Source organism: Chinchilla lanigera, unplaced genomic scaffold (assembly GCF_000276665.1).
Source record: "Chinchilla lanigera isolate Chin_1 unplaced genomic scaffold, ChiLan1.0 scaffold00069, whole genome shotgun sequence".
Lineage (NCBI taxonomy): Eukaryota > Metazoa > Chordata > Mammalia > Rodentia > Chinchillidae > Chinchilla > Chinchilla lanigera.
The window spans coordinates 1083008-1106674 of record NW_004955470.1 but is presented as its reverse complement, the minus strand read 5'-3'; the positions used below and the strand labels follow the sequence as shown (position 1 = coordinate 1106674).

The window sequence follows — 23667 nt, the reverse complement described above, 5'->3', positions numbered from 1 at the left end:
TCCTGCAAAAGTAAAAGACTTTGTTTTGAGAAGAGAACCTCAGGGCACCTTGCTTAAGAAAAGCCACCTATGCAGTTGGTTTGCTGGAATTCAGTTCACATTGCTCAGCCATCCAGGTACTCAGGGCCTCTGTGTCTGTGATGCAAAAGGGCCTCACTATTGCTGGAGCTAGTGCCAGACTTTGACATCATCCAGGTAATGCTGGTTTTACAGGCATGTGAAATGGAAGCATTGTTGGGTCAGGGAGACTTCTACCCAGCTTTTGAAAGAAGACGTGGGAGGCCAGATAGTTTGCCTTGAGAGGGCAGTGTATGAAGCTATGAGAGTGAAGCCAAAAGTGCAGCAGAGACCTCAGAAAGTTGGAAGAACATGAAACATCTGAGGAAAGCCTCAAGAATGGAGCAAAGCTACCCTAAGAGAGAAACTGTGAGGGCTACAACCTCAAGCAATGCCATAGAGATGGGGCCATCCAAGCTGTTTGGAGCTCACATCTTTGTTGCTGGACCCAGAGCTGCAGGATTTAATTTTACTTTGCTAGATTTTGGTCTTTCTTTGATTCCATTTCTTTCTATCCCCCTGTTCCTCCCTTTTGGAGTGGGAATGTTTGTCCTGTGGCAGTGGAAGTTTTTGGTTTTCTTTTTTATTTTCACAGGAGTTCATAGATAAGAACTTACTTTTGAGTCTCAGAGGAGACTTTGCAGTTGGACTTTTCAGAAATACTGGATCTTTAAGACTTTGGCAACTGTTACAGATGAACCAAATGCATTTTTCATAAAGAGATAGTCATGAGCTTTTTAGAGGCCAGAGGCAGAATATTATGGTTTATATCTAGATATCCCCTACGAGGCTCATGCACTCAGAGGCAGGGTTTTTTGGAAGGTGAAAGTTTTCACACTGTGCTTCCTAGCCACCATGAAGTGAGCAGCTCTTTCTCTGCTATTCCTCTCTTCCATGCCATCCTACTTTGGAGCCAGCTGACCATGGAGTATAAAATAAAACAAACCCCCTCCTCTAAGGGGTGTTGGATATTTTGTCCCAGATGCAAGGAAAGTGGCTAAGACAAGGACAGACATGGCATTGAACAGGAAGCACAGAAAACCTGTGAGCAAACTAGCACCATGTGAGTAAACACCAGGAATTACACTGGGATAAATGCTCTGAAATCAAAGAGTAAGCAATGGAATGTATTTAATTGATTTAAATGCATTTAATTGATTAATTGATTAAATGCATTTAATTGATTTAAAGAGTGTTGGCCCAGGCAAACCACATACTTGGCCCCACAGTCTGTGATTTTTCTCTAACATAGCTCTTTCTCTTGTCTGGGGCTTCTCTTTATTTCCCAGCCCCTTCCCTCTCCAGGCCCCTTAGATGCTGCAGGCTCCAGAGATATGGTCTTATCTCTGGAAAGTTGCTGAAGCTTCTCTGATTTTCTTTTCCCCCTGGAAAAAAAAATACATTGAAAAACACTGGGTTTCTTCTGGAAAGACAAATCTAACACTTACTAATGTCCAGTATAGCCATTAACACATTCTGGTATAAGTTGTACATTCATTTCCCTCCCCGCTCTGTGTATTTATGAATATGTATTTTCAAGGGGAGACATGTGAGACTGCCTCTGGCTTTATACAAAAAATGTCAGGACACCCCCTCCACCAGTTCTGCCCCTACTGTCATTGTTGGCAGGTGCACTTGTCCTGTCAAGTGAGTTTAGTAGTGACAGTAGGTAAGCTGATGTCATCCTGGAGGAGGGCAGCACAATGTGTGGGGCTGGGAGTTGAGGACCAGAGAAGGGATGGAACACAGGCGGGATATCCAGTGAGCACAAGTGGAGCAGGGTTTAGCAGGGAGAGGCAAGGGAGAATGGTATTGGCATCTGGGAAGAGAAGCGGTCAGAGCCTGGGTTATTCCATCTTCAGGCACCTGTCATCCAGGTGGACCTCCTAGGTAGAGCATTGTTTCTGGGCATTTCTTGCACCCTATGGACCCTTTACCTGAGGAGCCAGCAGTGGTGGGACGTTTCAGCTCCCTACTGGCATGCCGTCATTCTCCAGGCCTGGGGAATAGGGTTCATGGCTCAGGGAAGTTGCCTGAGTATAGATAATGCATCCTGTGCTAGTCAGCTTTCCATCACTGTAATGTATACTTGAGATAAGCAACTTATAGAGAAAAGGTTTATGTTAGCTCATAGTTTTAGAGGTTCCTATGCATGATTCATTGGCCCCACTGCTTTTGGGCCTGTGGCAAGGCAGGCGCATCATGGTCTGGGCACATAGCATTGTAACCATGCTTTCTCATGGCCATAGAGTGAGAGAGAGAAGAGACAAGGGTCCCCAGTCTCCTTGGAGGGCAGGTCTCCAGTGACCTAAAGACCTCCCACCAGGCCCTGCCTCACATGTGCACACGCATGTGTGTGTATGTGTGTGTGTGTGATTGTAGATTGAAGCCAGGGCCTCATGCATGCTGAGCTACACCTCCAGAGGTGGCTCATCTTTTAAGGTTTCCACCACTTCCCAGTATTGTAAAGCTATGGACCAAGCCTTTAAACATGGGCCACTGGGGAACATTCCACAGCCAAACTGCAGCAGGTCCTGAGAGAGCAGTGAGGATAGCAAATGGGCAGCTTCATGGGGGAATAATGTAGCAGGTGTTGCTCCTCTGACTTAAGGAGTGTCTTAGTTGCTGTTGTGTAGCTGGAAAGTCAGTTTCCAATACCAACAAGTTAAAGGAGAAGTTTATTGTGGCTCACATGTTTTAGAAGTTTCAATCCATAGTCATTTGACTCCAAGGTAGAAGCAGAATAGGGGAAGGACCTACCTCTAATGAAAACTGCCCTCACCACAGCAGCCAGGAAGCAGTGAGAGTGAGGGGAGTAGCCAGGGAGGGAGATACACGCTTTGAGCTGAAGACCCATGTCCTGTGTCTTCTGATCAGACCCCTCCCCCTTAACAGGAAGTCAGCTATACGGCCCCATTTGATTTAATCACCGTCCAAAAGCCTCACCTGTGGGTGCCTGAGGCTCTTTGTCTAGATATAAACCCTAACAGGGAGAAAACGCTATTTGTTACTCCTCAGCCTGTAGCCTGGAGGATGGAGAATGGCATGCAGAGCTGGAACCCAGAATGATGAATGGAGACTGAGCTAACATGGTTGGAGAGGAGTGACGAGCAAGTCAGTTTCAATCAGTTTAGTTCAGAGCACCAAATCCAAGATTAAGCAACCTAAATTATGGTCCTGTCCTCCCAGAGTCGGTCTTCTGGGGAGGCTGACATCACTGAATGATGGAGGAACCCTGCAGGCTGCTCAGGGACCTGTCTCGGTGGGCCACAACTTCAGAATCTCGAGGCTGTCACTCAGCAGGTCCAGGTTACACTGAAAGTGAGAAATGAGCATCAGGGACAGGGGGATGGTGATTTTTGAGGGATGTTTAGAAGGGTGCTTTAAAGATGCCTAAGAAACTGACATGCATATTGCATATTAGCCCTACCTATCCTCTCTCTGGCACCTATGAGTAAAGCCACACCTTCTAGGCAGCCTGAGTATGTGTTGTAGTTTGGGGTTTGGCAAAAGGAATAATATAGGACACAATTTATAGAATTATTTTATAATAGTCACCCAAAGAGTCATATACAAAAAGTGTAGGAAATCTGTCTACACACTAAAGACCAAAGAATCCAGTTGAGGGCCTGGATCCCATGGTAATGTCCTGCATGAGTCCAGCTGAAGACCTAGAGCCCATGACAATGTCTCATGCAGGCCTGTTTCACAGATGTGCACTGTGAAGGCCCAAAGGTCAGTGGTGGAATCCAGTGGGATGAAGGATCTGTGCTAGCAGGCTGAGGGATCTGCACTAGAGCCAGGAAGTGATACTCAAAGTAAGAACCAGAGCTCTCCTGGAAAGTACCACAGCCATCCTCAGCAACAGTGAGGTCCCAAGCTCCTCCAACAATGAGAATAGCTGAGTTCCCATCAGGAAAGCCAATGTGACAGGCTTCTCCAGGAGACTGAGCAGTGCACCGTCTTCTCCTCCAGAGCCAGGAAGTGATGCTCAAAGTGCGGACCAGAGCTCCCCCAAAGTGAACCATAGCCATTCTCAGCGACAGTAAGGTCCTGAGCTCCTTTGACGATGAGAACAGCCGAGTTCATCAGGAAAGCCAGCAGGACAACCTCCTCCAGGAAAACTAGTATCTCCCTATAGCTTCCCTAACAGCTTCTCCTCTTCTCCAGTTCTTTTTCTGTTTTGTTGGCAATAACCCTTAGGTGGGCCTCCCACACCCAGCACCACGTTGTTCAGTTTAGCTGGGTGTTACAAGTTGACCACTAGTTGCACTCACATTGTTGTGGGCTTTAGGTCTTGAGCTGGACTCATGCAGGACATTAGCATGGGATTCAGGCCCTCAGCTAGATTCTTTGGTCTTCAGTGTGTGGACAGATTTCCTGCATTCTTGCGGTGTATGACTCTTTGGATGACTATTATAAAATAATTCTATGAATTATGTCCTGTATTAAATTGTTCCCCTTGCAAAACCCCAAATTACAACAAAATTGGTACAACAGCTTCTCTTCTTCTCCTGTTCTCCTTTTTATGTTGTTGGCATCAGTCCTCAGGTGGGCCTCCCACACCCAGCACCATGGTGGCTCAGTTCAGCTGGGTGTTACAAGTTGCCCACCAGCTGTCAATCTGTAGTAGTCCTGAGGGCTACTATATGTAGAGTGACTAATGGGCTGCGCTGGGCTGAGGCTGGATGTGAGACACCCAGTCTGCTCTGAGGTGGGCCCTGAGGGACTGAGGTTCATTCAGTCAGCTCTCAGGGGCAGGAAGAGGAGTGAGCCCAGGCCCATGTGGTCATGCATTCAGTCCTGTGCTCTCTCCGCTGCTGGCAGTGGAGTAATGGCCCCGGTCAGTAGGTCGTGTGTGGCTGGAGCCCAGGTCAGGCCCCACCCTCTTATAGCTGCCTGGGGTAGGACCTCAGTGGGAGGTCTGGAGCCCCAGACAAGGACAAGCCATGGTGCTGGGGAAGGCAGCCCAGGCAGCAGCCCTCTGTGTTAGAGGTAGCTGCAGGTGGGTGGCCTGGGGTCAGATCCTGGCTTCCCTTCTGGTCTCAGGCTTTGGCTTTCTCATCTGTGAACGGACACAACAGGCTCCCCTTTCCTCCAGGTGCCAGGTATGATGAGTGGCGTAGGATGGGCTTGGTTAACTGCACAGGCAGGAGGGGCTGTTGTGTTGGGTGTGTGGAAGTCATATGTAACTAGAAGTTGGGTACAGGTATGTGTGTGTTTGTTATCATCCTCGTCCCCACAGTATTTTAGTACAGCTGACAGGCACGCATGCAGTCCTTCAAGATAGAAATTTATAAGTGAAGAAGGCGAGGCAGAGGCAAAGAAAGATGTGGTCTTCAGTGTGTGGACAGATTTACGTTGTTGGCAACAGTCCTCAGGTGGGCCTCCCACACCCAGCACCATGATGGCTCAGTTCAGCTGGGTGTTACAAGTTGATAGTAAAACCAGAGGTGTGGTTAGCACTGGAAATGCACGTCACGGCCTTTGTACTTAACCCAGCACCAAGAGGGAAACTGGTTACAAGTTGTGAGTTTCACAGCGTCCTTTGGGTCAAAACAAGTCAGTTCTGGGGAGGCAGGGTCACTCCGAGAGCAGAGCAGGCCATCCACATGCAGATTTCAGAGATCTATGCTTCACAGAAGTGCCCGGCAAGGTTCCTCGGCTGTGTCAAAAACAGCCTGCCCTGAGTGTAATGCTCTAGTAGATGCAGCTCTAGTAGATGTATAGCCCAGGAGCCTTGGCCATGGCTTCCCCATTGCTCCCCAGAGAGCAGGAATCTCCTCTCTAGGCAGCAGGTGGTCTGCTCGGCAGTGAATTAAAAGGGCTGGTGCTTCCTCTTCAGAGAGGCCAGTCTGTGCTTAGCAGAGAACCTCCTCCTGCTTCCTCCTGGGCCAGGCTGCACAGCTGTGTACAGCTTGCAAGGAAGGTACCGAGACCCTGCCTTGTAAGTGATGTAGGCTGCAAAGATAGGACAGTGCACACTGGAAACCTGGCTGACTATGACCTTTTCCCCTGGGTCTCTAACGTTCCCACAAGCCCGCTCCTCTGCCTGCCCTAGTCCACCTCTGTTCAGCTCCCGTGTATGTTAGTTTACGTGTCATTTTGGCCTGCCACTGCCTCGAGGTGTTTCCACCTTTCTGCTCCTGCTGCCAGCCTTCTTGGTCTCTGTATTCTCTCATGCAGATTCCCAAGAGAAGGGTCTCGTTTGACCAGTTCACCTTTTTCAGCTAAGCCACAGGGGATTGTGTCAGCCTCCAGATAGGTGTTTTGGGGAAAGGTGCTGCCGTGATGCCATGTTGTGACTGTGGGGTCAGATGGCTCATATGGCACACTCTTACCCCTGGTGGGGCCATGAGGACAAATGGTGTCCCTTTGCAGCAGTCATAGACATGGCAGACCCTTGACAGGGCTGAGGCTTTGCTGGTATGTTTCTAGGTGCTGCGAGCCCTTCTCTAACTTGCTTCTGTTTGGGGCAATTTTCAGGATACATGTGGATTCCAAGTTTACCCCCTTGGCTGTGCTCCCCCTAGTCTACAAAATGGGATTGTGAAGCGGACCAGACGCTCCTGTGGGCTCCCACAGAGCTTTCACTGTGGATCATGGGCGACGACAGACTCTCGGACCACCCCCGGCCTGTGGAATCTCACAACATCTGCTTGGGAGACAGTCTGCAGCCCTGCCCAGGAGCATGCCTGAGGGAGAGGGGCCACAGCCCAGGCCGGGAACACACCTGCACCTTTGACCCTCCGGAACCCACTGGGCCTGGGGCTCCTCCCACAGGCTCTGCTGTGGCGCCTGCTCACTTAGGGAGCTGCTCTTCACAGGGGGACCTCAGGCCGACAGCAGCATTGCCAGAGGCACAAGGGGTCAGCTGTTCCCTGGGGAGCCCGTCGCAGAACCAGAGTTCGTCCACACAGGTGGTGTTCTGGGCTGGCATCCTGCAGGCCCAGATGTGCGTCCTGGACTTGGAGGAAGAGCTGGAGAAGACAGAAGGACTGAGGACCAGGCTGAGGTACTGCCTGCCCACGTCCACTTCAGAACTTCCTGCTGACGCGGGCCTGTGCCCCAGCCCACCTGTGGAGGAGGACTCTGGGGCGGACAGCAGTGGGCCTGAGGTGGAGAACCAAGCCTGGCCCAGGGAAGGATCTCCAGGCTCCTCCCCGGAGTGGGGTCCCGAGGAGGAGAGCGTGTTCTTCGACAACCCCCTCTTCCTGGAGAGCCCTTGCTCGGACACCAGTGTTTCCAGGGAATACTTTTCCTGGGGCTTCCCAGACTCCCAGGCAGACGTGAAGCCTGGGCCTGACTGGACACTCCCAGGCAACCACGGGCCCTGGGAGCTGGAAAGTGAGCTGGATTTGAGGGACAGCACTGCTGGTTCCAGTGGGTGCATCACCCCTCCGTTCCCTGTGCCTCCCTACAAATCACACCCCTTTTGCTGGGCGTCGCTGGCCACTGACGAGGGGGCTCCCACACCACCTCCTGCTCAGGAGGAAGACGAGGTAAGCTCTGTCCTGGAAAGCCACCGGGCCGTGCTGGGGACACTGAAGGAGGGCCTTCCTCACGGGCCAGCAGGCCCAGAGCAGTCTGTGATACTGGGGCCTTTTGAAATCTGAGGCAGCATAGGAGGAAATCGTTAGTGTGGCCTTCAGAATTATGGGAACTTTTATTGGTGCCATGATGTGGACTGAACACAATGACAAGTGCACGGATGCCATCAGCTGAGCAGCTCTTAGGCTCTGTCTGGATACATTTGGAGAACAGACAGTTCCTCCTGTTGCAGGATGTTCCCAGCCGTTCTCAGATCCTTCCCTGCCCGCCTCCAAGACCCTGGGGACTGTAACAGGCAGGGCTCAGCCTGACTGACCTCTTCCCTAACAGAGAGCTGTCTATGTTAGAAGTGCTGTCCTGTGTTTTCTTGCGAGATTTCAGCATTTTGTTACTTTCAGCTCACCGTCCTTCGTTCTCCCACTGCCCAGTGTCAACAGCTCAGGCCCCTGTAACAGTGCCAGGAGAGCCTGGGTATCAGCCAGGCATGGGATAAGTTAGATAAGACAGTAAGGAGACCAGGTTTCCCAGGGAGGCCTCTGTTTTAGAGATAAGGGCCCTCAACATGGCAATGCGAGGCTGTAACTTTCTAATCTTTCCAGTCCCCACGAGCTGTGGAGATCAGAGGCGCTCGCCAGTCCCACGGGGGGTGCCCTCCATGCACAGGCCAGCTCCCCGGGCTGGGCAGTCACAGCTCTGCCCTGCAGAGCTCTCTCTGGACCTTGCTGCAAGATGCTGGGTCCTCAGAGGGAAATCTGGGAGCCCCAGCATTGAAGCTGGGAATTCTCTCCCATTCTGGGAGCAGAGCCTGTCCTATCCAGTGCCTGGAGCCATCGCCCTAGCTCCAAGAGTCCCTCCTGGGGGCAGTGCTGCCTGACCACCTGGGCAGCCAGTGAGGGTGGTGATCCCCAAAGGTGAGCAAAGGCCCCAGCATCCATTTTCCTCTGGTCAGACCTCACCTGTCCTCCCTGTCGTCCTCTTTCTCAGGCTTCTCTGGAAGATGAGCATGGCCCTGCCTCCCTTGCAGGGCTCTGTGTAGACAAAACATTGACCTGGGAGACAGCGCACCTGGAGCTGGACTGTAGCCCTACCACCCATCCTGGGCAGCCATGGGCAAGTCACTTCCCCTCTCTGGGCCTCACTCTCACCATTGGTTTCCAGGGCCCAGGGTCTACTCCTAAGATGTGGGTCTTATCCCATCCAGGGTTCTGCTTCAGAGCTGAGGATCAGGGTGGCACCCATGCTATGGGTGGGAGGTTGGCAAAGAGGGCAGGGCTTCTGTATACCTGGGCATTCTACCTCTCCCCTCCTTCTCCCCTTCTCTGCTCACCCCCCTCTTTCTCAGCAGGTCCTCCCAAGCGCTGAGGGCTGGCAGACAGAAGAGGGTCCTTCCTGGCCCCAGGACAGAGGTGAGACCCATGATGAGGGTCTGGGGAATTGGGTGGTGGGAAGCTTTGGTATTTAGAGTGGAGACAGAGGTGTTTCTTGAATTGGTTTTATTGCACTGGAGCAGAAAGGCATGGGGTTAAACCTAGCTGTTGCTTCTGTGTCTTCGTCAGTAAAATGGGTTTTCAAATACTTCTACAGTGAGTAAAAGAACACACGAAAGACCCAGCACTTTTCATGTGCTTCTCAAGTGCTAAGCCCTGCCTTGCCTGGAGGCAAAGTAGAGGTCATTCCATGAGGGAGGACAAGGCGTGCTGCCCAGTGCCAGGGGAGGTCCCTGGGGAGCGGGGGCAGCAGCCACCTGCTCTGAGGCTGCTCACTGTGTGCTTTTTCTCAGGTGAGAGGGATGCCAGGCATCCCCAGGAAGCTGCTCCCTGCACCTTGGTTCCCAGCCCCTGTGGGAGCCCAGCCTCCTCGCCTGACCCTGGCAGCCCTGTGTCTGAGGGCAGAGGCCCCGGCCCCAGGCCCACCTCTGTGTCCTCCCAAGAGGGCAGCCCCCAGCTCCAGCACCACAGCCCTGGCATTTTCCCCAAGTGGCCACTAGATGCTTCACACCCTTTGCTCCTGGAAACCGACGGGGTAGAGCCAACTTCCCTGAAGAAAGATGAGGCTGAGGAGGCCCCAGACGCAGGGCAGGAAGTAGAGAGTGAAGGCACAGCTAGGACTGCGGTGGCTGCAGGCATCCAGCCCGACATTCACTGGACTTCTGCAGAAGGGTGAGTTTCAACGTAAGCAGCTTCTGGCTCCTCATGATGATCACACATCTAGACCTAGTCTAGATGGAGCCGGGCAAATGCACAATGAGATCCAGTGTATTATACTAACTGCAGTCTTGCTGACGGTATTGCATGGACTACGTAGGATTGTATAACCAGGCACCAGTCGAGTTCTGATGAAGACTTGAGGGTTTAAAAGCACAAGAAGCTAAAAAAAGCAGGCATATACACGTGGAGGCAGGATTTGCATATGCAAACAAGGCCAGGTTTAGTCTCTACAGCTGGAGCCCAGGAGGGACAGTCGGGAGTTGTTCAGGGAACCTGACCAGGGCTGTGATAGGCAGACCTTGGAGTAGAAGGTCAGAGCTTGCACAGTGGGGATTACAGACGGCTTTGAATCTGAGTGAGTGTCTTGGAGAAATTCACCAAACCAGGATGCTGGTTCAGATCTTGCCAAGGAGAGGTTTGACTGGGACTGAGAGAATGCATCTTGGTGCCCACAGCAGGACGGTGTGACCTCAGAACTGTAGCCTGTCCTCAGGGATAGGCCAACTGGGAAACCAGCGCAGACGTCTGCCTGCCCCAGGATGCGGACTCCACATGCTCAGCTCCTGGGAAGTCTACACGGAAGGGGGTTTGGTCTCTGATTGGCTGAGTAGGGGTCACACTGGAGAGACAGAAGCTAGTGATGGTTCAGGTCGTTAATGGTGCAGACAGTAGAGAATAACCCTGCCCATCTCAGTGCCCTTGGTTGATGGTGACAGAACATCAGTCAGTGCCAGAAGCCATAGAACCTTTTGTTTTTTTGGTGCCTCTGGAAAGGATGCTGTCTGAAGCTGTTCAGAGGCTGGGTACCAAAGAAGTCTCAGTGTCTGGAAAGGGAAGGTTTACTATCCCAAGCAAGCAGGCCTGTGCACCTAAGGTGATAACTATACTTTCATGGTAAATTATGCAAAAAAGGTTTAATTCAGACTTTATCTTGATAAATGTCACTAAATATTATATAAATAAGTTCTCTTTAATTTTTCTTTTGGAAGGGGTCTGTTAGAGACAGGGTCTTCCTATGCAGTTCAGGCTGGCCTTGAGCTCATTTTGTAGCCCAGGCTGGTCTTGAACTCTCAACGATCCTCCTGCGTCAGCCTCTTGAGTGCTGGGATTACAGGCATATGCCATCATGCCCAGCTATTTAATCTTATATTTAGCACAGTGTAGCAAGTTTAATTTTCCTGGTACAAGTTTGCTAGCCTCTTTCACTTGTGATTGACTTTCACAGGGAGAGCATAAAGACCATTTTAAAAATATAGAGATTTATTGAGATGTAATTCACATACCCTACAGTATGTAATTCACATACCCATGTAAAGTGTACAAACCCTGACAATTTGTATTTGTTTTGTTTTGTTCTGTTTTTGTCTTTTTGAGACAAGGTTTTACTACGCAGTTCAGTCTGGCCTTGAACTCACTTGGTAGCCCAGGCTGGCCTTAAGCTTGAAGCAAGCCTCTTGCCTCAGCCTCCTGAGTGCTGGGATTACAGGCGTGTGCTACCATACCCTGCCTGACAATTTGTATTTGTGCAGTGTTTTTTCTCCCCTAAAGTTCTTCCTCATCTATTTCACATTATTTTACTGACAATATTTTTTACTAAGTTGGTTTAAAATATATATATTTAAGCCTTTGTCAGTAGATTATTGAAATGATTCTCTTTGACGTAACAGTTGCATCTTTATTTTTATTTCCTTTTCATTTGTTCAGGCGACTGACTCTTGCAGTCCCTCACTGGTCAGTGGCTTTTCACATGATTCCTGGAGTCTTTGAGCATCAGTTTTGCAGGCTCCATGAAATCCTGTGAGGTTTTTGCAAGATTTGTTATTTTACTTTCCATGTCTTCACATCTGTCCTGTCCTGTGGCATGTTTAGGAGCCTCAGAAAGTGGAGATGTTCTCAGCGAAAAAGTGACACACTTGTGTTAAGTGCAGAGGCTGTTAAGTAAAGTCTGTTAAGTGGTCAGTTTGTTAACGACTCTTTTCATATTTGCCTACCTGTATGTACAGCCGTACAGGCCTCATCTGTGCCTACGTGGATCATGAATATGTAAATGACTAGGAGGCTCCACACCTGGCTGTAACACTGCGAGGCTCCCAACATAGTGAGGTGGAAATGGCTGGCTTGGCTTTTGGGAGTCTGAGTGTTAGCTTCTGAGCACGTTCTGATTCTGGTGGAGTTGCCTGGGCCTGTTTACACCGACATAGGTTCCCAGCCAGTCACCACATAAGGGGCAGGGGCAGGGGGAGATGGGAAACCTCGTCCTCGACTCTCCTGGTTGTCGCCATTCTTAAAGCCAGTCTGGCTCCCTGTTCTTGGCCGCGTCCTTAAACCTTTCTTGGCTCCAGAGCTAGGAGTGGAGGCTGAGGCTGGAGTTGGGCTGGGGAAGAGCGAGAGGCCTGTGACAATGGCCTCAGGGGAGGGAAGCCGTCCCATCCCACTGTGGGTTGGATACAACCCTGCAGGGGTCCTCACGGGCTATACCTGCCCCTTGAGGTTGGATGGCTTGGACGACCCCTGGAGTTCACCTGAGGATGTTCCAGGCATCAAACTGGGCTCTGGTCCTTGTGATCTTACCTGAGTATCTCCTCTTGGAGCTCTGTGGTCCTGGCCTAGGCCAGGTCAGGCCAGGCCAGGCTGGCTGTGACTTTGTCTCTCCCTGGGTGAGGGTCTAGGTGTAGCTCCTCCTCCAGGCCAGGCTTCCAGGACCCAGGCTCTGCAGCTCCAACCCTAAGCTCTGGACACGCCCCTGCACAACCTGACCCCAAACCCCAGCATGCCCACCACGAGTGTGTGCCTGAGGATGCCAATGGACTCTTCTAGGCCTCCCGAGAGCCCCATGCTGCAGGCAAAGCCTCCCGAGGAAGACCAGAGGCCACCAGCTGGAGACAAGCTGGCAAATGGGGTCAGGAATGACAAAGTGGCCTGGAACTTGGCTTCCCGGCTCTATCACCTGGACGGCTTCCGGAAGTCAGAAGTGGCCGCCTACCTGCAGAAGAAGTGAGAGACTTGCGATCTCTGAGATCACCACTGGCTGCTCCTCCCCTTCCTGTCCTGTGGTCCCCTTTGTCTCTCTCCAGCCCAGCATGCCCCTCCCCGCAGCATGCCCTCCCCCCAGCATGCCCCTCCCTCGTCCCAGGCCTTGTCCCCGCTCCCCCGCTGTCCCTGCTGCGTTCTCCTGCGCACACTGGTGTCAGTCACCTCTTCTCCACAGCGAAGATCCTTGCGTGGAGCCTCTGGGCCCAGCCCCCTTGCCATCCTCAAGCCCCCGAGAACCTCCTGTGCAGCACTGGCCCTGGCTACCCCGCTGTGCACCTGGGGTCCAGCCTGGCTGTGTCTTTCCCTTGTTTGCTGCAGCCACTGTCAGGCCCGTGATGCCTGTGGGCTCTAGAGGGCGCTCTGTGTCCGGGGCCCTGCCGGACCTCTGCTGTGGTCTTCATCCCCATTTCCCTTTGCAGCAATGACTTCAGCAGGGCTGTGGCCGAGGAGTACTTGTCCTTCTTCCAGTTTGGAGGCCAGACCCTGGACTGCGCCCTCAGGTAACATAACTCTTTCGGGCCCTCTGGGGAGGCTAGGGAGGAGGAAGGTCTGGGGCTTTCAGGGACCTGGTAAAGTCTGCAAGGTGTCCCAGCCTGGCTCTCCTCGACCCGGGCTCTCCTCCGCAGGAGCTTCCTCCAGGCCCTGGTGCTCAGCGGAGAGACGCAGGAGCGGGAGCGGATCCTCTACCAGTTTTCCAGACGCTTCCACCACTGCAACCCCGAGGCCTTCCCCTCAGTTGGTAGGGAGGGCTGGCCTGGGGTCAGGGCAGTGGGCCTGGGCACAGAAATGTCCCTGTGTCTGCTTGGAAGTTCAGTGGGGGACAGCTGCTCAGAGTGTGTTGAGGACTGCAGAGAAATAGGGGGCCACCTGCCTAGGGTGGCAGAGGGTGGAGAAGTCTGGGTTCTAATGCACTTTTCTCCACTGGCCTCCCTGGGCAGATTCTGTACACACCTTGACCTGTGCCATCATGCTCCTTAACACGGACCTGCATGGACAGGTAGGAAGCTGGGAGAGCAGCTGGGGACCCGTCTGCAGCAGGGGTGTGGAGGTGGGGGATAGTCAGCTGCAGCAGCCTGGGAGGCCCAAACAGGGCCCTGGGGGACTGGAGAGAGTTCTGGAGGGGCCGCCTGGCGCTGTGCTCTGTCAGGCGGGGTGCTGTAGCCGTCCCACTCCCGTCCATGGCCACAGAACATCGGGAAGAGCATGAGCTGCCAGGAATTCATCACCAACCTGAACGGCCTGCAGGACGGCGGAAACTTCCCCAAGGAGCTGCTGAAGGTAAAGCGAGGGCACCTCACTGCTGGGCTGCGACCCAAGGGGAATGAGGGGCTCAGGTCTGGCTGTGCTAAACTCCCTTTGAGGAGATACGGTTTGCCTCCTGAAGGGCTACTACAAGTGCATTCCTGGCTGGCAGCGTCTTGGAATTTGTCAGCTGTAGATTCATAGCCCTGGAGCTCCTGAACCACACTCTCTGGACCTAGGGCTCCTCAAATGTTTTACTAAATTTCAGGGTGATTTTTCCTCCTTCAATATCAGAAGTGCTAGTTTACTGGTTGTCTGAGTAGGTGAAAAGCAAAGGTTTTTTTTTTTTCTTTTTTTTGAGATAGGGTCTCCCTCTACAGTTCAGGCTGGCCTTCAGCTCACATTGTAGCCCAGACTGGGCTCAAACTTGCAATGATCTTCCTGCCTCAGCCTCCCAAGTGCTAGGATTATGGGCATGTGCCAGCACGCTTGGCTGAAAAGCAAAGTTTTATGTAGCAAAAATCTAGAGCTCAAACCTGGGAACTGGGTGTTCCTGGTTTGAATTCTAGTCTTAGGCAAACTAGTCTATCACTTACTTCTACCAAGTCAAGTTCCTCCTGGGGTAACAATCACCTTGCAGTCAAAATAAAATAAAATTTGCACAGTGCTTTCTTAGCATAGTGTCTGCACATAGCATATACTTCATATGCGATTAGATTGACATTTCGCTCATTCCTCTGGTAAACATTTATTCACTCTGTGCCAAATGTCTTGCTAGGTACTTCCAGAGCCACAAAAGCAAGCAAGATGCATCTGTGTTAATGTTATTTGTTATATCACTTCAAAGTTCTAGTACATCATTCATTCATGTATCACACATACATTGGGGGAAGGTGTTCAGCTGGGTTCCTTCTCTGTCAGATCCCTCTGGGCAGGATGGTAGCAAGTGATTCACTTTTCCTTCAAAAGGATTAGTTTAGGCTTTACTGAGCTAGGGCAGGGCAGCAGCTTGGCTGCCTTGATCATCTTTATGTCTCCAGTAGCCAGCATGGGCCCAGGCCCATGGGAAATGTTCCACAGGTAATGTGTTGCATGGATGAATAGAGGGATGGATGGATGGATGGATGGATGGATGGATGGATGGATAGGTGGATAGTGGATGGATGGGTGGATAGATGGATGGATGGATAGGTGGATAGTGGATGGATGGGTGGATGGATGGATGGATAGATGGATGGTGATGGATGGATAGATGGACGGTGGATGGATGGGTGGATGGATGGTAGATGGATGCATGGATGGTGGATGGATGGATGGATGGTGGATGTGTGCATGGATGTTGGATAGAGGGTGGGTGGATGGCTAGATAGATGGATGCATGGATGGATGGTGATAGATGGATAGATAAGTGGATGAATGGACAGATAGACAGATAAATGGATGCTTGCCTGCTCAAGGAAGAAGAGCAGCTATGTTGGGGGTGGAGGGACAGGCTGTACACTAGCAGACTGCCAGTGACTTGGGGACCACAGCCCCAAGGTCCCTCTGCCTACTTGTGTGCTTCTGTTGCAGGCCCTCTACTGGTCTATCCGAAGCGAGAAGCTGGAGTGGGTTATGTAAGCGAAGCCCTTCCACTCTACCCCTTGCCCCTGCTGCTGGGCCTTTCCTCCCTCTGTCATCTCCCTGGGAGTTGGAGATGTTCAGGGCCCTGGATATTCCTCCTTTAGATTGAGGTGGAGCCAGAGGCCAGGCGCTAGGCCCATCTCGGGGGGAAAGAGGAGCTCGGGTAATATTAGAGCTGTCAGAGGTCGTTGGGGGTGTGCAGGGCAGTAGCAGTTTGCAGGAATTGATACACTGACTTTGAGTGAGGACTCCTTTTGGGGCACCCTGTGACGGGAGGTGGTGGCTATTTCTGGTGGTCTTCACCCGGTCAGCTTCCTTGCTCCACTCTCTGACATCCAGGGATGAAGAAGAGGCGGCCAGACCCGAGAAGGCCCGGCCATCTCCCCCAGCTGGCAAGATGAGTAACCCCTTCCTGCAGCTGGCTCAGGACCCCACGGTGCCCACCTACAAGCAGGGCATCCTGGCACGGAAGATGCATCATGACGCGGACGGCAAGAAAAGTAAGTGCTTCCTGCCATGAGCAGGGAGGTGTGTGGGGACCGGCTCTGCGTGGGGACCTTGCCCGTGTGTGCGTGGCATGCGGAGAGATGGCCCGTGTCAAGGACAGGCAGCCCATGTTCCTTCCCGGCACACCCCGAACGGGTTGTGTACCAGGAACTGGGTGAGCGGGTGGAGAGAGGCGCTGGGACAAAGCAGGGTATTTTCCCCGGGGCCCCAGCACCCCTGTGGTGAGGCAGAGACTAGACAAGCACGGCGCTGTCTGGGTAGAGGGCAGGAGGAATGGGGTCTGCAGGGAACGCTGGGTCCAGTATGGGGTTGTGGAGGAGGGAAAGGCTGTTGATTTTGTTCTGAAGACTGGATGTGGGGACAGGAATGAAGAAGGCTTCAGGTGACTGGTGAGACCTTGGAGAAAGCTCCGAGTAGGAGAAGAGGGTCTGGATTTTTGTGCTCAGGCAGAGGGCATCTCCTGCAAAGAAGAAAGAAGCAGAATTTGCCAAGAACATGAATTGTGTGAAAGGGAATGGCAGGGGGTACACTGGGGCCAAATCACCAGGGTCTGCATGTGGGCCTCGTTCCCCAGGCGGCAGAAGAAAGGTTTTGAGCAGACTGACTGGAGAAACCATCTCTGTGTCTGGAATCCCAGGTTGAATGGGGTGCAGCTACCAAGGAGGGGACCAGCAGGGGCTGTAAGAAGCTACAGGGACCTGAGCAGGGTGGCGACCACGGGGAACTGGGCTTTCTTCCGCCTGAGGAGTCAGACAGGTCTTAGAGCACTGGGCCAGGGTGGGAGAGGGCAGGAGGTTCCCCAGAGGGGTGCACAGGGAAGAACACGCCAAGGCTGGGCCCTGAGCCCTATGCCCTGCTGGATGGGCACACGCCGCAGAGAGCATCTTACAGGGAGATGTCTGAGTGGAGTGGTGGGCTGGGTGTCTGCACCTGGGGTGATGGGTGTACGTTTGGAGCAGTGGTGGGTCTGAATATCCACACTGTGTGCAGATTGCGTGTCTGGTTCCCCCTGGCCGGGACTGCATGTATGTCAAGACTCGCTGCTTGTTTGCGGTTGTGGTTGTGTGTTTGTGTCACTGTGTCCTGTGTGTTTGTATGGATCCTGCTGGGGGGACTGGAGATGGTGTGAAGGTGGGGGAACCGTGTGTACGCTCCGGATGCGGATGCACCACCCACCACTGTGTCTGCTCCTGCAACAGCGCCATGGGGCAAGCGCAGCTGGAAGATGTTCCACACCTTACTTCGAGGGATGGTTCTTTACTTCCTGAAGGTAGGAAGGGAGCCTGCGCCCCTGGACGGGGAGTCCGGGGGGCAGAGACCGGGGCTGTCGGGAGGGAGGCTGGCAGCTGATGACGTCTTCTCTGAGCACCCCTGTGCTGGTGGCAGGGAGAGGACCACTGCCTGGAGGGGGAGAGTGTGGTCGGGCAGATGGTGGATGAGCCCATTGGGGTGCACCACGCGCTGGCCACGCCAGCCACCCACTACACCAAGAAGCCGCACGTCTTCCAGCTGCGCACCGCCGACTGGCGCCTCTACCTCTTCCAAGCACCGTAAGTCCTTAGTGGGCGAGGGCGACCAGGCCTTGGCCACCCTCGCCCTCCGTGGCATCCTGCAGGCTGCAGCCCCAAGACGTGCTGGGGCACAGGGGAGGCTGGGCTGCGGCTTGACCCGCTCCTCCCCGTCTTGGGCCAGCTTGGCTCATTTCGGCGGCCTTTCCTGGTAAATCAGGGTCAGGCGTGCTAGTGCTGAACGGAGGACTCCGGGAAGTCAGTAACAATCCATCATTTTGGGCGTCTCAGACAAAATCTATTGCCTTCCTAAACGCCTTGAAAGGTCCGTGTGAGTGACAGGTTCCGGTTTTGGGGGGTGGAGTCCTAAGCGGCTGGATGACAGTGTAGAGCATGGTGTGTGTGTGTGTGTGTGTGTGTGTGTGTGTGTGTGTGTTGGTGTGTTGGTGTAGGGTGCTGACTTTGTCCCTGGGGACTGACGACCTCCGACCTCCCGTGCCCACAGCACAGCCAAGGAGATGACTTCCTGGATCGCACGTATCAACCTGGCAGCGGCCACACACTCGGCACCGCCCTTCCCCGCGGCCGTGGGCTCCCAGCGCCGATTCGTGCGGCCCATCCTCCCAGTTGGCCCGGCGCAGAACTCCCTGGTAAGGTCCCGGGGTGGCGGCTCGGGGCTGCACGGGCCTTGTGCACCTGGTCTGGGAAATCACGCCAGCGAGGGCTGCACACCTGGGCCCGGCGAGGGGAGGAACAGTGCCGTGGGGTGGGGGTGGGAGTCCAGGGACAGATCCCTCACTGCCTCTGCCTCCAGGAGGAGCAGCATCGATCCCACGAGAACTGCCTGGACGCTGCCTCGGACGACCTGCTGGATCTGCAGAGGAACTTACCTGAGCGGCGCGGGCGCGGGCGCGAGCTGGAGGAGTACCGCCTGCGGAAGGAGTACCTGGAGTACGAGGTGAGCGCTCTCGGCTGCCCTCTCGTGGCTACTTCTCTCCCTGCAGCCGTCGCTCCCCATTGTGCCAGGACAGGAAGACGTGATTCTCTGCACACACGCACGCAAGCGGGACACACGAACTGTACACACGCATGAGTGCATGCTTTTCCCACGTTGAAGGAAAAACTGTATTATAGCTGAATTATTTCACCAATACCTACTCAGTAATAATAGGTAGTATTATGGAGCTTTTATTACTTGCATAGATCATCCCATTTGATTATCTAACAGCTCTAGAGTAGGTATTATTATCTTCATTTTATATATGAGGAAACTAGCCGGGCATGGTGGTGCACGCCTGTAATCCCAGCACTCGGGAGGCTGAAGCAGGAGGATCACCATGAATTCAAGGCCAGCCTGGTTTACATAATCAAGTTCAAGGCCAGCGTAAACTACATAGCAAGACCCTGTCTCAAAAAAAACCCCCAAAAATCTATACATGAGGAAACTGAGGCACAGAGACATCAAATAACTTTACTTAACCTGATAGATTTACAGTGAACTCTAATCAGATTATGTGCCTAACGTGTGGTCTTAACTAAGGCATGCGCGGCCTTTATTAAGTCTGTAGTTGATTCCAAAATGCACTTTGGCCTCGTCTGACTTCCAGCTCAGTGCTGCCCCCTTGTGCCAAGTGCCCGAGTCAGGAGTCCTGGCCGTCCCATTCTGGGCCGGGGCTCAGTGGGCAGGAAGGGTAGGCCGGGTAAGGTGCACCGTGAGAATAGAGGGTAGCGGAGGGAGGGCGACACCAGGGACCCATGTGGCCGCTTGCTTCAGGTAGGTTTCCTGCCCAGCCCTTTAGCTTACTGGGGATCCCATGGCTGAGAGTGCCCCCTTCCCCAGAGGCCTCGGTGGTGTGGCTGAAAGAACCCAACTTCGCCCCACCGCTGCCCAGCTGGGGCCCTTGGGCATTCGTCCTCTCTGGTCCCATTTCCTCCTTTGTAAATCAAAGATGATGGTTTATGCCCAGCCAGGGCTTAGGTGAGGATCCAGTGGAGGCTGAGAAGACACTTTGTAAATCCAAGGTCTCCTAAGGGTGCTCGTTACAGAGTGTTAAATAGATGAGGGTAGCAGGCATCACGCTCTACAGATGCCAAGTGTTAACACGCTACTCAGACCATGAGGGCTCCGGCCGGACGCGAGCTGCTCCGCTGTAATGCTGCGCACATCCCAGGCAGAGGGACTTGCCTTGGAGGTGGAACGTGGTGTGGAGATGTCCGTTACAGCGCTGCAGCACGTTGGTTATTGGAACAGGCCCGGGCTGGTTTGTACGATCATAATGTGATCCAGAGGTGCACCCTGCAGAGCCTGATTGCTCAAGCACCGTGCGGAGGCTGCTGGCATGGCCCTCTGTCTGCAGAGCTCTCTGACTCCATAGCGGCACACACCTGCAAGCTGTCCCTCGTGATTGCAGCCTCCTTCTGACCCATGTGTTGCAGAAAACCCGCTACGAGACATACGTGCAGCTGCTGGTGGCTCGCCTGCACTGCCCCTCCGGGGACCTGGATCTCTGGGAAGAGCGGCTGGGGAGGGAAGCTGAAGATGCCCGGGAACCCAAACCCAGCCTGAAAAAGTCCCACTCGAGCCCCTCCCTGCACCAGGATGAGGCCCCCACCACCGCCAAGGTGAAGCGCAACATCTCCGAGCGCAGAACCTACAGGAAGATCATCCCCAAGCGGAACCGCAATCAGCTGTGAAGCCGGTGCCAACTCACAGACACTGGCCCTTCTCTGGGGCAGACTGAGACCCTGGCCCGCAGAGGCGCCTCATTTCACTGGGTCCGCAATGAGGCCGCAGGCGCCTCCCTTCTCTGCTGAGGGGCAGCGCTTGTTTCCCTGTGGCCCCATTCATTCCCCAGCTCACTGGAGCTTCCCTAATGCCGCTGTGCCTGCCCACCACTGCCATGGCAGTCGCTGCTGAGCCCAGCCCTGGCCACTCCTGAGGGAAGAAGGAGGTGGAATGAGGACTGGGCTCCGCTCCCAGCATTCATCCTGTCACCCCCGTTCCTCAGAACCAGGGTGACTTCATTTCCGGTGCTCACTTTAACCTGGAGGAGGGCTCAGGACAGGCCAACCAGGAGAGCCCCAGCCCTGAGGACTGTTAGGTAACCCACCAGAGAGGCCCAGAGAACAGGGAAAACAGAGCAGCGACTCTTGAGAACCCAAGTGACCCCAGGGAGCGGTGTCTCCCAGCCCTGCCCACTAGGGGGCAGCCTTCTGGCAGGGACCTCAGCAAGCTTGTCTGGGAGCCGCAGGCTCTGCACCTTTGTCTCCCTGGCTCCTTCCCCTAGAGCTGTCCATGCTGCAGGCGCACGAGAGAACCTGATGCTCAGCTGCTGGTCAGTGGAGTGCAGCAAGGGCCTCTGGGGCTCTGGAGAACCCTGGAGCGCCGGGAACAGGGCCCCTTTGTTTCCGAGAGCAGAGAAGGTGGTTCTCCAGGTGCAGCCAGCTGGCAAGGGTGGAGGGTGAAAGGTGAGCACAGATCCCTGAGGGGTTCTACCTGGCCAGAGCTGCAGCTGTGAGGTGTGTAGGATAGGATGGACGCTGGGGACCAGGGCCTTGGCCAGGCATGGAAGACACTTCATGCATCCCTTTCTGCACACCCCTCACAGCTGCACTGCTGAGGGCACCAGGACACCTTCCTCCCCCTAGCCACTTCCCCCAGGCTCTGCTGCCCTCCCAGGAAGTCCCCTCGTCCTGTCCTCTGGCTGCCTCCCAGCCGGACCTGTTCTCCAGGGGAGGTTCCGAGACCAGGGACTTGGGGCCCTGCCTGTGGGAAGGAGGCTGGGCTGGAGGGAGCCACCACCATTGTTTCTGTTCAGCCAAGTGTACCAGTGGGCTGCCTGCCCGCTGCCCTGCAGCTGCCACACGGCCTCTCCTGCCTTCCTGCTGGGCCACCCACCTCCCTCCAGATAATGCCTGCCGCAGTGTGGGGCTGGCCTCGGGAGCCCCGAAGTTGCCTCTGGCCAGGGCCTGAGCTGGGCCATGCACCCAATGGGTGTGCAGTAAATACAGGCGAACAGAGAAGGAAGTGTGCATAAGTGTGTGGTGCGGGGAGGGGCAGCTGGGCACACCTGCAGTGTGGCAGGCTGTGTCCTCCTGTGCGGCGGGAACGTTCCTGCGCGTGTGTAGCATGCTCTGTGTGTTCTTGCGAAGTCACAGGCTGTCAAAGGTGGATGGAAGCTCAGAATCATTTTCTCACACGCTCATTGATTTCACAAATACTCCTGGATACTCCACACGCCCCAGTACTAGGCAGTCTGGAGGTGAATGAAACATGTCCCCGACTCTGTGAGTTGATAGTCCGCTCGCTGTTGCCCAGCTGTCAGGATAGAGATGCAGTTTGTCTTTCTGGGAAGACAATTCCTGTCTCCCACCCAGGGATTCTGCCTCGGGGGGCCTGTTGGGCCGAAGGCTGTGTGGGTTTAAAGCTCCTTGCATAACTGAGGTGTAGTCGCAGTGAACGGCTGTTCACGAGTCCAGGAATCTCATTTTACTGAGGTGTAAACTCAGCGTCGTGCCTTGGCCCAGGTCTGATGTGTACAAGCAAAATGGGCTTGAGTGGGTTTTTTGACCTCCTTGACTGTGTGTCCTTATTTATACCACCACAATAAAAGGTACGGGTTTGTCTAAGTGTGTGTGATGCCTCGATGCTTCTCTGCACACGTGGAGTTGGCATCTTCGTTTCAGTTGGGTTGGGCATATGAAACCTTCACACCAGGCGATCCTGGCTGCCTGGCTTCATCGGGTCAATGCTGCCAGGGAACTTGGCCAGGAAGACCTGGGGAAGTAGGGAGAGGTTGCTGGCTTGCAGTTATAACATGTGACCACTGGAGGGCGGGCTTGCATGTCCCTAGCTCCTGGCTGAGCAGGTGTATGCTACTGAGCTCTGCAGCCTCGGGCTATCACCATAACCCACCAGAATCTTCCACTTGCCCAAAGTCTCGGTGACCCAAGCCAGGGCTCCTACCATCTGTGGAAGGCTTTCCCACTCAAAGGATGGGGACGTTCACCAGAGAGGAAGAAGTTTCTGCAGCCTGTGGAGGCAGTTGAGAGCCCGCCCCCTTCCCAGCACCCTTGGGAGACGGGAGCAGGGTGAACCCACAGTCCCGATCCTGGGTATGGAACAGTTGTGCGACCTTGTCTCCTCGCACACCCCCTCTGTACCACTGTGGAGCGTGGGACCGTCCCTTTGCAGAAGGGGTCAGGAAAGCAGAGGTTCGTGGTGCTGAGCCCAGGCTCCAAAAGTGGGGTTCAGGTTTTTCTCCAGTCTAAAGGTGCCCAGCCTCTTCCTGGCCGCCCCGTCTCTGTTCACCGTTTGCAGGTGCTGACGGTTATTTGTTGTTTGCCAGGCACCGAAGGAGATGGAAAGATCACCACACTCGAGCAAGGCCTGAGCCCTCTGCTTCGGGGACTCTGGCTTCTGCCAGTGGAGATGGGGACCATGTGGGGGTTGACAGGAGCTGGGCTGGTGGATCAGGGAGACGGGGCTGGGGGAAACAGGGCCATCAGGATGCTGAGGCCAGGTCAAAAGATTCACCATGCTACTGGTGCAACTCGCCTAAATCTAAAATGATTTCAAAATCTTTAGATGAACTGAAATGGAAACTATAAAAACAATGCTTAGAGTCTTGGGACAACCTGACCACACCTGGCCCTTCCTCTCCCTGGCTCTGCTGCCCTGCCCCGGGTGCATGCTAACAGTATTTAAGGGTTTCTTGAATGGCCTTTGTCCCCAGTGCCACCTCCCCAACCCTGCCCCCAGCGTTTCTGGATGTCTGTGTTCCTTGCCATCTTACCGGCCCATGCCTTCCCTGTCCCCTCCGTGTCCCTTCTCTTCTAGAGGAGCAGCTGTGGTCCCTACTTGTGACTGCCCTTCCTCGCTGTGCCCTCTCCTGCCTGCTGCGGACTTCTCTGTCGCAGGGCTCATATCCAGGTCTTTG

General features: G+C 54.0%; 1 protein-coding gene across 5 annotated transcripts in view; it reads left to right on the top strand.

Moving 5' to 3' along the window:
* Positions 1-22357, top strand: part of Psd4 (pleckstrin and Sec7 domain containing 4) — a 40927-nt gene extending 18570 nt beyond the window's left edge. For 3 of the 5 annotated variants that reach the window (XM_013522825.1, XM_013522826.1, XM_013522824.1), the window contains exons 2-17: positions 6544-7559; positions 8593-8718; positions 8951-9014; positions 9389-9767; positions 12633-12809; positions 13268-13348; positions 13475-13587; positions 13787-13845; positions 14037-14126; positions 15663-15706; positions 16053-16213; positions 17420-17490; positions 17607-17770; positions 18234-18378; positions 18543-18686; positions 20165-22357. In XM_013522825.1, the coding sequence (XP_013378279.1) occupies positions 6660-7559; positions 8593-8718; positions 8951-9014; positions 9389-9767; positions 12633-12809; positions 13268-13348; positions 13475-13587; positions 13787-13845; positions 14037-14126; positions 15663-15706; positions 16053-16213; positions 17420-17490; positions 17607-17770; positions 18234-18378; positions 18543-18686; positions 20165-20422 (2976 nt within the window). In that variant the 5' untranslated portion in view covers positions 6544-6659 and the 3' untranslated portion in view covers positions 20423-22357. Of the gene's footprint in view, positions 1-6543; positions 7560-8592; positions 8719-8950; positions 9015-9388; positions 9768-12632; positions 12810-13267; positions 13349-13474; positions 13588-13786; positions 13846-14036; positions 14127-15662; positions 15707-16052; positions 16214-17419; positions 17491-17606; positions 17771-17948; positions 18054-18233; positions 18379-18542; positions 18687-20164 lie in introns of those variants that run through there. The other 2 variants (XM_005400583.1, XR_001237032.1) reach the window with 2 other exon arrangements.
* The last annotated feature ends 1310 nt before the right edge of the window (positions 22358-23667 follow it).